The sequence below is a fragment of the Microtus oregoni genome, unplaced genomic scaffold (assembly GCF_018167655.1).
Source record: "Microtus oregoni isolate MIOR12 unplaced genomic scaffold, Mior012 000069F_ref0000032, whole genome shotgun sequence".
Lineage (NCBI taxonomy): Eukaryota > Metazoa > Chordata > Mammalia > Rodentia > Cricetidae > Microtus > Microtus oregoni.
Window position 1 is genome coordinate 3,776,457 of NW_024543976.1, and position 14,389 is coordinate 3,790,845.

The following is a 14,389-nucleotide window of genomic DNA, read 5'->3' on the forward strand; positions in this document are numbered from 1 at the left end:
GGTGATGGAAAACCGGGCGGTGGTGGCACGTGCCTTTAATCCAGCACTTGGGAGGCAGAGGCAGGAGGATCTCAGTGAGTTCGAGGCCAGCTTGGTCTACAAAGTGAGTTCCAAGACAGTCAGGACTGTTACACAGAAAAATCCTGTCTCGAACCCCCTCCCCCCAAAAAAACAATGGTGGTGGGTAAGTGTGCCCTAAAGATACCCTTATTCGGTGAATGGCCGATTAGCATAGTGGCTCCTTTCCAGAAGGTTCCTATTAAGAAAAGGGAGAAGGTCAGTGGACCTGGGAGACTGGCAGAAGTCTAGCCAATTCAAGACACTGTAGGCTATGGTAAAGGACATTATTGGGGGATGGTTAAGCTTAATAGGAAATGGGGAGGGGGGAAGGCTTCAAAGAAAACATACGAATGCCACCCTCTCCGAGAAGTCGTCTCCGATTTCTTTGCCTTTGACCTGTGCCTGCCTTCCTCCCTCTCTGGTCTTGCACTCTGGATAGAGAACTTAGGAGGCCTCCGAAGCTTTCTCTTTTGCTGTTGAAGCACACTACGGCTTCAAATGCCGTTCCAAACCTCTTGGAGCCTCAGTTTCCCCAGCTGTGTAGAAGCAGGTTGTCAGGCAAGGGCCCGCCCAGCGCTAACGCAACGTGATTCGCTCTAGCAGTAAGGAGGGGGTGCCCGCATTGCTGCGCAGGCACCGGGCTGCTGGCCCGGGCACCGCCACCTGGCTGCCGGCGCTTTTTATCCCTGCGGGGGGCTGCGAGACCTGGTCGCCGCGACTGACTCTGAGCAGGGAAAGTGGGGGTACGACCCCAGGCTCACGCGGCCCCGCCCCCGCAGCCAGCCGGCCTGCCGCAGCCGGGGGCCCGAGCTCCGCCCTCCACCCGCCCGCCGGGCTGCCTCCTCCCTCCTCCTCGCTCGCTCCCTCCCCCGGGCGGGCTCGGCGCTGACTCCGCCGCACGCTGCAGCCGCGGCTGGAAGATGGCGGGGAACGACTGCAGCGCGCTGCTGGATGAAGAGCTCTCGTCCTTCTTCCTCAACTATCTCTCTGACACGCAGGTACGGCCAGCGGGCAGAGCAGGCCAGACACCAGGGTGCAGAACCGTGGGGCTGCAGCGGCAGCTGCGGAGCCAGGAGCGCAGCGGTGGGCGTACCGGGGCGATCGGGGGGTTCAAGCTGCAGAGCCCCCCTTCCACGTGCCTTGCGCTGCGCTCCGTTACAGGCGTAGCGATCTGCAGGTCGCCGGCGCATGCTGTAGCATTGGGGGACACAGTCATCCGGGAGGGTCTGGTCAGGGCTACCTGGAGTCTATGGTTCCCCCACAGGCAAAGTTGAGGGGTACTGCGATTCCTTGGGCAGGTAGAGTCTAGCCAGGGTCGGAGGGACCCCTAAGGCTGGCTCTGGGTGCTGTAGGCGCGTCCTCGGCGCCCAGCACTTGCTGCCGTACTTTCACGTGCACTTGTGGCGGGGTTAAGGGAGGCGGCCCGCAGCCCTGGAGTCCCCTCGTTCTCCAGCACCCGGGTACCCCAAGTACTGCCACTGGTTTGTCCGCAGCCCCCCACCTGCTCCCGCAGCGCAGAGTTTCCTGTCAGTTGCCGACTAGGGGAATTAAGGGTCTGCGGGGCACGTGGACATGCGGGCGGAGATAGTGTCTATTAGCTTTCGCTATCCGGAGGAGACCCTCTAGGCAAGAGCAAAGCTGGATCGGGGCGGAAGGACTATCTGGGGGGGTGTCTGGGTCCCCCCCTGCGGTGCGCGGCCTCGGCGCGCGCTCCACGATGCAGGGGGAAGGGAAGGTGAGGCGGCGTCCGGGGTTCTGGCTGAGCCTGGGAGCTTCACCGGCTACACGCTCGTGACAGGAGTGTGCTTTGGTGTTCGGGAGGGAGGAGAAGAGAGCTGCTGGCTTGGAGACCAAAATGGGGATTGCTGCTGGGACAAACAGTTGCGGGGAAATGTGCACGCGGCGTGCGCGCCCCCAACTCCTCCGTTTCCCCCGGCCCAAGCCTGTTGCAAGCCTAAAGTTTGGCTCCCGAGTTAGGGCTTTTGCTCCCGGCTCTTGGCTGCGTGTCCCCGAGAGGTTGGGGATGCGGTGGAGCCTGGGAGGAGACCCCGGATGCGGGGACACGCCTGGGTACGGAGCCCGGTTGTCGGACGGAAACCCGCGGGACTCGCGGGGACAGACTGAGTACCTGGAGTGGAAGCGTTTGTGCCGGTCCGTTTTGCATAACACTGGGAGGGAGGGGAAGGCGGAGTGGGGAGGGGGGTGGGAGGAGAGAGGGAAACTTTGCTTCTGGTTAGACTCTACCAGTCTTTGGGCGGTAGCAGCTGTCATGGGACCGGGTGGGCGGGGAGAGGCTTGCAAGCTGACTCCTGGCGGTGAGACGCGACTCGGAGGGGACGCAGCGGCCGTCTCGAGACGTTCTGCTCCGGGAAGACTCCTGGTGGCGACTTCAGGCTGGCGATTAGGATAGGCGGCGGGGCGAGGTGTCTCCTAGAGGAAGCCCGCCACGCGCGGGAGACGGGGGGCCGTAGCCCTCCGCAAACGCCGCTGCGTCCCGGAGCTGCGGGGCCGCGTGGTGTGTGGCTGGCGCGCTCGGGTGGGTTCGCAGCAGAGGCCCAAGGGGACGGTCGCGAGTGATCGAGTGATCGCGCTTCCTCAGGTCGGGAGGGGGTGTTAATGAGCGGGCTGTGCGCGCGTGTGTGTGTGTGTGTCCCCTGCGCGTGTGCACACGCCGCGCGCGCCGGGCGCGTACCTTTACCTCTGACGAAACTGCGGTGGAGCTCCCGGCAGCGTCGCCGGGCTCGGTCACACGCCCGGGTGTTTGTGTCTGCCGAAGTCGGCCCTAGCCTCAGCACCCCAGCAGTAGATAGCCTGGAATCAGGACTGGAGGTGGTGGGGATTTGGTTTGGTGCCCCCCCCCCAGAAGACCTGTACCCCAGATCTCTATTGCCTGGAGTCGTTTCCAAATTTCTACTCTTAAGAACCTAGTAGAAGAGACCCAAAACAGCTCGTGAGACTTATTCACCCATACCAAGGTTGTTTGCTCTGGACATGACCCTGGCCTTTAACTTTAGCTTTGGTGTTTGGCTCACCAATAATTAATTGTTTGCCCTTTTAGCCGCCAGCCTAGCTTACTTAGTAAGGCTGCTTCACCAAGGAAACTAGAAAAAAAAATGAGAAAGCAGGTGTCAGCAGAAGCAGTGCAGTGAAAGTTAATTTGGGAAGTTTGCGCCCCCCCCCCTTTAACTTAACCACGTGACAGGCCGAAGATCTCTCGGTGATCTTTGCCGGGCCAACTTGGGAAATGTAATTGATACCGGGAGCTTTGCAGCCGCCCCTAGAAGGATCAGAGCTGAGCGGGAATGGGCGGGGCAGCCCGCCGCCTCATTTTACAGTTGGGGAAGAGGCTGTGAGGGGTGAGCTGCTCGTCCACGACCACTCAGCCAGGGGGTGACAGAGCCACCCAGGGCTCCTGACTCCAGGTCCTGTGTGTTACCTCGAAATAGCACTGGACTTGGAGTCAGAAGGCCTGAGTGGAGTCACCTTCCCCGCTCTCTGGCTGGGTGATCCTGGAGCAAGCCCTTTTGACTCTCCAGCCGGGTTCCTCCATCTGTCCAATGGGGCCGGTGGTGCTGCCGGAGAAGCCAGAGGCCTGCTGGTGGGGTGAGCCTTGTCTGCATGTGAGATACCTGGCTGTCCCTGCTGCTGCTTCCCCACAGCCCTTCCCGGACCCTCCCCTCCCCCCAGCTCTCCCCTTGGGAGGGTTGGGGAAAGTGGATTGTCTTTGTCCCCGGTAGATTTCTGGTTGTTTTTGGTGGCTAACCCAGGCTTAGATTAAAGAGAACTTCTGTTTCAGAGACTTAACTTTTCTCCATTGTTGCCAAAGGAGACGTCTATCAGAACTAGGGTTGTGGCAGCTTCTTGGAAATGTCTGAAGAGCGTGTCTGAAAGAACTGTGTGCTGGTTTCAGCTTTGCCTAGACTGTCCCCCTTGCCTCGTGTGCCCTTGCCCACCATCCCGCATGGCTTTCTCCCTTAGTACGCCTTCCTGCAGCTTGCCCTGCTCTCTCTGCTGTCTCTCATAGGCAGTTATAAAGCCAAGCATTGTGTGTCTGAGTCTATCCAGTAGGTTCTAAGTTGTGCCTTTTTATCTCCTTGTGCCCGCATGGCACCTGCCAGCCTGCTGAGCCATGTTCCTTTGCCCAGTTCTTGATGGGGCACATGGATTACACACAGGGGTACAGTTGAGCCTTGCCAAACAGAAGCTCCTGGGCTGACAGGGGAGACAGCTGGGCAGGGAATACGCAAGAGAGGGACGTACAGGGTTACAGCTACGTGGAAAGCTCGGTAATAAAGGGGTTATTTAAAATCACTCGAGTGCTTGGAGTGACAAAGGACGTTATACGTTGTCTAGTCCAACCTTTATTTAAAAATTTTAACATCGCCAAGCCTCATGAAAAAAGTCAACATATCTAATACTTCAAAACTGTTCAGTTTTGTATGTGTGTCTGCATGTGTGTGCTATGGTAAGTGTGTGGAGGTCAGAGGACAGCTTGCAGAAGATCTCTGCCACCAAGTGGGACATGGAGATTGAACCCGGGTCATCACCCTTTGCCTTCTGGGCCATTTCACCAGTCCAGAAAACTGTAATGTTGTCCAAAGAGAGCTACTCCAAAGTCATCTGTATCTCAAAATCTTTCCTATTCATATAGATCACTTATTTGGTAAAAAAAAAACAAAACAAAACAAAACAAAAAACAAAGAACAAATGGAGTTATTCTGTTGTACTAATTTGTAAATTGGAAGCACACTGTTTTGTAACTTGCTTTTTTTTCTCCTCCTCACAATATGCTGTGAACATCTTTTTTCATCAATAAATATTGTGCTTAATATCTTAATGGTTGTATAGTATTTCATGGAGGGTTGAGCCAACACACATCAATCAGTCCTTGGTTGTTACTCGGTTGTTTATATCTATCCTACTGTAAGCAATGCTGAAATGAATATGTTTGTGTACATGTGTTTCCTTCGTTTAAATTCCTAGAAGTAAAATTGCTCTATCAAAGGAACCGTTCAGGCATTTGGTAAACACATATCAAAATTGTCTTCTAGGGAGATTGTATTCCTTTACACACTCATTAACATTGTGTGGGAATGCCTGACGGGCCATACCCCAATTGTTCACACTGTTTTCACTATTATCAGCTCGGTCAATAACACACTCTGTTACTCTTGCTGTTCAATGTGCATTTCTTGGGTAACGCGTGAGGTTCACTGCTTCCCCCTTGCATGGCTCTAGGGACTTGACCTGACTAGGGCAGTGGGGGAGTGGAGAAAAGACAGACACATGGAGACACAGCAGTAACTGGGATGGGGTGTACTGGTTAGGGTTAGCGTGGACTGAGCACTCTGATGGAGAAAGCCTCAGATGCTCAGTGTTTATTGTATGCAGTTGAACAGGGGGGTGGGGTTATTGCACACAGATAAACAAATGAGGGGGCAGGATTTAAGTACTGCTGGACAAGCGGTTAGGTTTAGTTAACTTAAATAGGAGCCATCTCTGTAGGGGAAGAGTCTTCGGACTATAAATATCCAGGGGAAGAAAACTACGGTGGACATTTTTCTGCACTCATTGTTGGCAGTCACACTTGGACGCCCAGAAGGCTTTGCAATGTCTCTGAGCCTCACTTTGGTGGTGGTGGTGGGGTAGGACTCTGCCATTTTCCTGTGGGTCTGAAGCCATGCCCATGCCAACACTGCCCGTTCATTCAGGGCTTTCCTGGCTTCCTATGCTCAACGCCTCCCCATAGAGAATCACTTAAGCTGGTTCCATACAGCACCATGGTTGTGAGCTTGTCCCATTTTACAGTTGGATCTTTGTCTCCTCATCACTGTTAAGCTGGAACTGAGCACACAGAAGGGGCCCTACACCCAGGGAGAACTGAAGAAATGACTTAAAGTCTTAGTGCCCCTTGATGGGTCTGGGACACTCCATTGCCCTTGAAGCCAGGGCGAGCTGCTGTCCAAGTCAGAATTGCAGCTGCATCCAGCAGGTGCCTCTGCCCACCTTTGGCCTGCATGAGACGGGGGGGGGGGGAGGGAGAAGGGGGGAGCAGGGTTGCTTTTTCATATGAGTACATCTGGGCCCATGCTCCCCAGAGGCCTGAGCTTCACTCTTTCTGGCCTCTCTGACTGATGCTGAGCATAGGTATGATACCCAGGAAAGGCAACAGCCAATCGGTTGGGCCCCTGGGGCTCATGTTTCCCCTTGCCTTGGGGCCTCCTTTCCCCAGCTGCTGTAGGTCAGCCAGGAACTGCACTATGCTATACTATGAGTCATCCTTTTCCTTCCCTCTCATTTGAAAGGAACACTGGCTTGAGTCAGAAGCAGCCCTGCAAATGGGGCCTCAGGCTTGGTCATGACAAGAGCATTGCAGGGCGAACAGCTGCCTTCCCTTCCCAGGCAGCAGCAGCAGCAGCGGCTGCGGCGGCGGCATTTATAGCCTATCCCCCAGGTCACATGTTCTTCGCTGAGCCTCTGTTGGCACCGTTCCATTCCTCCCTCACAAAGATCTGTACAATCTAGGTGGTGTTTTACAGTTTTAAAGATTCCGTGGTCCCTAAGAACTCCCTGGCTCGCTGCTCCACTTACACTGCTTTGGAGTAAAGGAAGAGGTGGGGATAGTGGTGACATGCCTGCACAGCCTGACTCTTAATGCTGCCCGAAGACGGATTCTCCTCTGTGCTCATGGTTGTTCCTCTGGCACTCTGCACAAATGATGACCCGCTGAGAGAGGACAGAGTCTAGAGTACTTCTGTTGCTTTGGGTCATGCTTTCTCAACCTGTGAAATGGGGATAGCAAACCCTGTCAGGAATGAAATAATGAATTGTAAGTTGAGCATTGACCTGCTGCCTAGACAACTTGGAATTTGCTCACCAGAACACTTTTATGGGACAGGATTAAATTTAGAGCTGGTTCTGTGTGTGCAATCTTTGGTTTGTGGTACTAGGGATTGTGCTCAGGGCCTTGTAAAGGCTAGGCAAACATTCTACCACGGAGCTCCACCCCAGCCCTCTTTTTACATTTATTTATGTATTTATTCATTCATTCTCATTTTATTGAGAGAGGGTTTCTCTATGTACCCCTGGTTGTCCTGGAACTCAATATGTAGACCAGGCTGGCCTTGAACTCATAGAGATGTGCGCGCCTCTACCTCCGGATACTAGGATTAAAGGCGTGTGCCATCACCCACCCGTCTGTAATCATTCTTATATAAAAAAGAGAAGGAACATTGGAACTATGTGAAGGTGACAAGAATCCTCACAACCAGTCTCCGTCAGTCTCTGCCAAGGCAGCGGAGTCACTCATATCCATCCTGGGGACACCTCTAGGATACGGAATGCATTGTGCTGGGTTGACCTTTCTGTGTTCTCTCCTTCTTGCCAAGGTCCTTGTCCCATCCACAACTAGAGTCTTATACCTGCTACCCGTCTTTGCCACACTTAGACATCGCCTTCTCTCATTTGTCCTTGGTCTTAGCCACATGACTGAGAGGAAGGAACAGACATTTTCCCTTATAAGCTTGCCCCCGACTTGCACAGCCTCCTCACCAGAAATCCGCTGTAACAGTTGATGAACCCCCACACACCAATCATGATTGCCCAGAGCCCCCAGAGCTCCCCCTCCCTGGTGCACAGCGTGGGTCATTCCTAGAATTGTGCGTTCTGTGGATTGGGACAAGTATGTAGTAATATAATAGTACGTTATAGCATTGCACTGCTGTCCTGTGCCCCGAGAGCTCTCTGTGCTCTGCTTTTCCATCCCTTTGCCCTCGTTGCTGCCAACTTCTGGCATTTTTACGGTGTCCATAGGTTTGCTTTTTCCAGAGTATCACGGAGCCGCAGTCATGTGGTATGTAGGGCATATTTAGGTAGCAATGCAATTTAAGATTCCTTCATGACTTTTCATAGTTTGGTGGCTCAGCTCCCTACTACTTTTAAATTAACCCCCAAACTTAAGTTTGATGTGTGGGTATTGGGTCCTTGAAGTTGGAACAGAGTCCCTGGATTTATCCTGAGTTGCTTGCTTTTCCCAAGTTTGAAATCAGAACTTACAAGCTCCAAATGTCTGATGCCCCCCACCTCAGTTATTTTTTGTTTTTGTTTTTGTTTTTCAGGATAGGATTTCTCTGTGTAACAGCTAGATCTTGTAGACCAGGCTGGCCTCGAACTCACAGAGCTCCGTCTGCCTCTGCCTCTTGTGTGCTGGGATTAAAGACGTGCGCCACCACCAACCCGGCACCCTTAGTTGTGTGTGTATGTATATATATATATATATATATATATATATATATATATATATATGGGGATAACAGTATATTCTTTTGAGGCTCATCCCAGAATGTTTTGTGAAGTTTCCTCCTGGGACCTAGGTTCACACTGTCTGCTGCTGTCTCCTTATCTGTCTTCTACCACGTCTGTTTACCTGCAAGAGCCAGTTCTCCTGGCTGGGCTGTGTCTGGACGCTCCCATCTCTAGACCCAATGGCTCCAGTCCTGCTTCCCAGTGTGCTTGTCCTGCAGAGCTCTCTCTGTAATTACCTCTACTGGATTTGACTCCTGATCTGCAGTTTGTCTGCTGGGAAACCTCTCCAACCCCTGGAGGTCACAGTCACACAAGCTTCCATTCTTTTATATTATTTTTTCATACAGTATATTTGATCATGTTTTTCTCCTTCCCTAACCCCTCCCAGATCACTTTCCTGCCTGCGCATTTTTGTTCTCTCTCTCTCTCTCTCTCTCTCTCTCTCTCTCTCTCTCAGAAAAAGCATCTACCATAAAAATCAAAACAAAAACCAATAGGACAAAAATAACAAAACAAAAATGAAACAAAAAGTCCACAGATGCAGAAGAAAAAATGGGATTATTTTGTACTGGACAGCTATTCCTGGCCTTGGGTCCAGCTCTGGCGTGTGGTTGATATACCCAATGACTCTGTTGAAGAGAACTGATGTTCCCCTTTGCTAGCAGGTGTTGATTATGAATAGCTTGTTTATGGGTGGGAGACTGTGTTCTCCCTCTCTGTGCTGGGACCCCCATCAGGCTTGAGGCTGTGCAGGCTCCGTGTGTGCTGCCATAGGCTCTGTGAGCTCACGTGTGCTTCATCCTGCTGTGTCTGGAAGACACTGTCCTTGGAGTCCCCCATCACTCTGACTCTTACTCTCTTTCCATCTCCCCTTCCACATAGATCCCTGAACCTTGAAGGGAGGCATTTGATGAAAATAACCCCGTGTAAAACTTAGTCCTCCAAAGTCTCCCCTGCTCTGCATGTTTGGCCAGTTGAGGGTTTCTGTATTAACTTACCATGTCACTGAATAGAGAGAAGCTGATCGGGTGCCCAGCTCTAAGCTGCAGTACTACTGACCAGCCAGCATTCATGGTGCTGGAATGTACTCTGCATGCCACTGAAGAAGAAAGGTAATCATCAGTATTATGTAGACACAAACCCTGTGACCTACAACAGTGATCTGCATGGAAGACACACTGATGCAATAGTGTTACAAGTGCCATGGGCAGCAACCACTTTGTGATTGGATCTAAGGCTCATTGCATGGACAGAACCTGTACCGGACACTGCCAAAGTATCCAAGAACCTGAGCCTAGATCATTCATAGGCCTTGTGGGGAAATCTACTATTAGTCTGTTAAATGACGTATTATGCCATACCCACAGAGCAGTACTCTCATTAGGCTGCTTCCGTTCTTGTAAAGACATAGCAAATCAAAGGATAGCATGAGTTTCCAGCACCCGCTTGTCTGGGGGTACCAGTGCTAAAGTCCCTTAGAGAGGTCACAGGCAGTGTTCCTTAGGAGGCTGTTCCTGGATAGTCAGCACTATAAGGCTAGAAGTTTGTCTGTTTCAGTTACTGTTTTCTTCCTAAGAGAACAGGAAACCAGTGCACAACAAAGATTAGTGCCCCTGTGAGTGGATGCGCTCTCCTGGGAGCAGGGCATCCACTGGTTTTCACTGTGTCTAGAGTTCCAGAGAAAGGCCGCGGCCCTTGCTGTCGTCTTAATTTCTTTCTAACCAACCTGACCCTTAAGCCCCTGCCTGAGAGCCTGTTCTTTTTAGGCAGACATTTACGCCTCTTCCCCTCTTTCACGGAGGCAGAATTCCCTGGCTGCCATGGTACCTGGACCTGAATTCCTCCTTGCAGCTTCACTGAGGGTTCTGGGAGGGTAGGAAAGAAGTAATTTCCTTCGATGGGCGGTGGTGGTGCACGGCTTTCATTCCAGCACTCGGGAAGCAGAGGCAGAAAGATCTCTGTGTGTTCGAGGCCAGCCTGGTCTACAGAGTGAGTTCCAGAACAGGCAGGGCTGTTATATAGAGAAACTCCATCTCGAAAAACAAAAAAACAAAACAAGCAAACAGAAAAGAAATCGTTTCCTCCCAGGTCACTGGTGTAGTCCTCCACGATGAGATGATGAGGCGAGTTGAGACAGGGTCCCCCCAGTCCTCAGCACACACTGGCATCGTCAGCAATAGAGGGTATCATTTCATAACCTGCACACCATGTCTTTCATGTGAGTGTTTTCGGGTTCCTCTGAACAGATGGTCATGGCTGTGGATGGGCTTCCTGTGGATGCAGAAGGTTAGTCGCGTATTCTCCATTTGGTGAATTCTGAAGTGAAGGCACAGAGAAGTTGGGCCAGTCACTCACCGTCTCACAGCTGGGCCAGTGGCTGGCCCAGAATTTGAACTTTGAGCAGGCTTTGGGAGGGCCCTAAGAGAGCATCATATCCAGCCTGCATTCCACAGAAGAGGGGGGCCTGAGGTGCCCAGAGGTTCAGGCTCTTCCTCTTCAGCCGGGTCTTGTCCAGCTCTAGGACTTGGTTAGGGGGAGGGGCTATCTTGGCTCAGAGGGAGCTGAAGGCAGGAAGTTTTCTCAGGAATACTACTGACTGAACTGCTGGCCTCAGAGTGTCTGTTGGACCCCGGATTAGGATTTTCTTCCTGTTTTTACGTTCATAAATCCCCAAAACCACATAGGTCCTCTCACTAGATAGTTGGACCCTCTAGTGAGGGAGACGGGAAGGGCATGAAGAGGTGTTGCCGTCAGCAGTCTGGTTCACAGAGCTCCCACAGATGGGTCCTGCCTTGAGGTCTGGTCTACAAGCTTTAGGTGAGAGCTGGGCTCCAGAGACCCAGTTCTGCCATTTCCTAGGACACAGAGTTGCCACCTGATTTAGAGAGAGACTTACAAATGGGGAGGTGAAGTCACTGGCTAGTTAGCGCCACCATCCTGCAGTATTTAAAACAGGGCAATAAGGGGGCTGGAGAGATGGATCAGGGGTTAAGAGCACTGACTGCTCTTCCAGAGGACCCAGGTTCAATTCCCAGCACCCACATGGCAGCTCACAACTCTCTGTAAGTCCAAAGATCTGACACCCTCATACAGACATACATGCAGGCAAAACACCAATGCAAATAAAATAAAAATGAATACAAATGATAAAATCAAACACAAACAAATAAACAAAAAACAGGCCACTGAACCTTTGCCCTGATTGTTGCAGAAGTGATGTGCTCAGAGTTCTGGGATTGAACTCTGTGGACAGTAGGCCCTACGGCCTTGGCAAAAAGTTTCTTTTCATCATCATTTTCATCTACAGAATGGGGTTGGTAGTAGCAGACTGTCATGCACTTAAGGTCTTAGTGCAGATGACCTGAGGCCGTACCTGTGAGGTGCGCAGATGACCTGAGGCCGTACCTGTGAGGTGCACAGATGACCTGAGGCCGTACCTGTGAGGTGCGCAGAAATGTTTGGTATATAGATAGCCTCCCATGAAGAGACAGACCTTGGGATAACCCCCCAACACACACACACACACACACACACACACACACACACACTCACTCTCTCTCTAGGTCTTTGGTCCTCCCTAGGCCTGAGGTTCTTCTGTCAAAGTATAGCAGCTGTTGCCATGTTGGCTTGTATGTCTTTAATTTCAGCACTCAGGAGGCAGAGACAGGTGGATGTCTGAGTTCCAAGCCAGCCTGGTCTTCAAAGCGAGTTCCAGGATAGCCAGGGCTACACAGAGAAACCCTGTCTCAAAACATGAAAAAGAAAAGAACAAAACAAAACTAAATCTAGTTGGGTGCCACTTGAAGAGAAATAATTGAAGGAATAGTTTACCCTGGCTAAGAGCTATTGGCTTTGGAGTTGAGCTGCATACATTTTAAATCAGGGCTTTCCCACTTCTTAGGTTCGTGGCCTCAAGCATGTGTTATGATCTCTCTCAGCCTCATTGCCTCAGCTGAGGATCAGGGAGGGGATAATTGTTTGGCCTTCGTAGGAAAACATGGCATAACTGCATTGGACCCAGAAGGCTTCCCGCACTGACATAGTGCGCGCTTGATAAATGATCGCCGTATCAACGACGGCAACAGCAGCGATGGAAATGTGAATTATACAAATGTCATCTTGAGCTTTGAGGGGAGTTCAGCATGCCTTGGGGATCACCTTGCTTAATTTTTTTCCCTCAGAGTGAGGAAACAGTCTAAGAAGAGATGACATGCCTCCAGGTCACACAACAGAGGCAGGATGGGACCTTGAACTGTCTTCCTCCCATGACTAGCTCTCCATAGCAGGGACTCCACTTCCTGGGACCCGCTGTCTGGACACTTAGCTGGGTAAGCCCTGCCTGGTTGAGATGGATGCTCCCCGACAGCTCTGCAGCCTTATTTTTTTTTTCCTTGTGATTGCCTGGCAGAACATAGTCATTTAGAACCAGGCCCTGAGCAGTTGCAGCAGCCGGCCCACGAGTCCCTCCCTGATGTTGCCATGGCAAACAGCCTTGGCAACGTGGCTGCTTAAGTCTTTATTTCTGGTCTCGGGATCCTTGTAGGGAAATTGTGGTACCCAGAATAGTGAGAAGGGCTCTGCTATGGCTCCTTGGCACTGAGGGTAACCCAGCCTTCATGCTGCTGGTGACCTCAAGCCGTAGCATCTTCTGATCACAAACCTCTGCAGCCGTGTGTTTCTGTATGGCCTGCAGAAACAGACCTCTGGATGTGACCTTTAAGGTCTCAAATGCCCATCTAGCCTCCTCTCCACCTGTCAATCAGCTACTGCATGTGTGGCCGACTGGAATAAGCAGAAAAACATGGTATTTGGAATGTGATCTCTGCTTTAGATGCTTCTAACTGGCCTCATCGTCAACCCTATCCTCCAACAATAGAGAGGAAGAAGAGGGAAGGTAATAACTACGGTCTCATCCTTCCGAGAGCTTGTTTGGCCCTGTGCTGAATTCTACCCAATCAACTAACCTCTGAGGAACCCCATGAAGCAGTCTCTACCAAGCTCCATTTCACAGTTGGGTAGACTGAGGCTGACCAAGAGTCGCTCTGATGTTGTTCTGTAATTCCTCCCCCCGCCAGGTTGCTTTGGAGAGACACTCCCAGGAAGGGTCTGGTCCTCCTCACTACCCTCATCGCCACCTACATTCTTTAGCACCCAGCTCAGATGCCACCTGCTCTAATTCCCACTCTCAGAAGTGTCCTTCCTGTTATGACCCCACAATCTGTTGTACTTAATGTTTCTTGGTTTGTGCTGTATTCTGTCATCCTGAGGAGTTTTCTGTTTTATTTTGTGTTTTGGTGCTAGGGGTGGAATCTAGGGCCTCAGGCTTGCTAAGTAGACACTAACAGTGAGTTACACCCCACCCCCACCTTTCCACCTCAAACATCCCACGTGAGGAGACTAACTGGGAAAGCTTTGCCTGTCTAATCCACGTGAGGGGTTTGGCTGTGTAGGCCTTAGAGTCAGCAAAGGGGTTCACTATCACCGTTATCATTGTTAATGGTCATAAAACAGCAACCAGGTAGGCTACTTGATATGCAGGAACCCAAGCTGGGACCTGCCTGGGCATTATCCTTTTAATCCTTCAACAGTCAGTGAGCTTGGTACTCTAATGCCTGAGAGGGGAATTTAGCCACTTTCCCCAGCTTACCTGATTCTGGCTCAGGTTGGCGGGGCTGGAGGAGGAAACTAGGTATGTCTGCGGTGTGGCTAATCCAACTGGACACAGAAAGCATTAGAATAGGGGGCTGGAGGCTTCCAAGCAGGCAGTGGTGAGGTCAGGAGAATAGACAAGAGGGGACTTGGCTTGAGAAATAATGTTTATAGGAAGGAAGCCCTTCAGGGCCCACTGTGTGCCAAGCAGTCCCTACTCTTGACCTTGTCCAGAGCCCTGGTTCCTGCAAAAAGGTGGCCTCCACCAGCTATGGCCTTTGTGCTTAGAGTTATGTTGTGATAAATAGGTGAGACCTACAGAGATAATGCAACAGCCCTTGCAAGGGACCGATGCTCTCATGCTCTCATCACCAAA

General features: G+C 51.6%; 1 protein-coding gene across 4 annotated transcripts in view; it reads left to right on the top strand.

Moving 5' to 3' along the window:
- Positions 1 to 614: 614 nt before the first annotated feature.
- Positions 615 to 14,389, top strand: part of Ppargc1b (PPARG coactivator 1 beta) — a 106,888-nt gene continuing 93,113 nt past the window's right edge. For all 4 annotated transcript variants that reach the window (XM_041641347.1, XM_041641348.1, XM_041641349.1 and 1 more), the window contains exon 1: positions 615 to 1,058. In XM_041641347.1, coding sequence (XP_041497281.1) covers positions 981 to 1,058 — 78 coding nt within the window. In that variant the 5' untranslated portion in view covers positions 615 to 980. The remainder of the gene's footprint in view (positions 1,059 to 14,389) is intronic.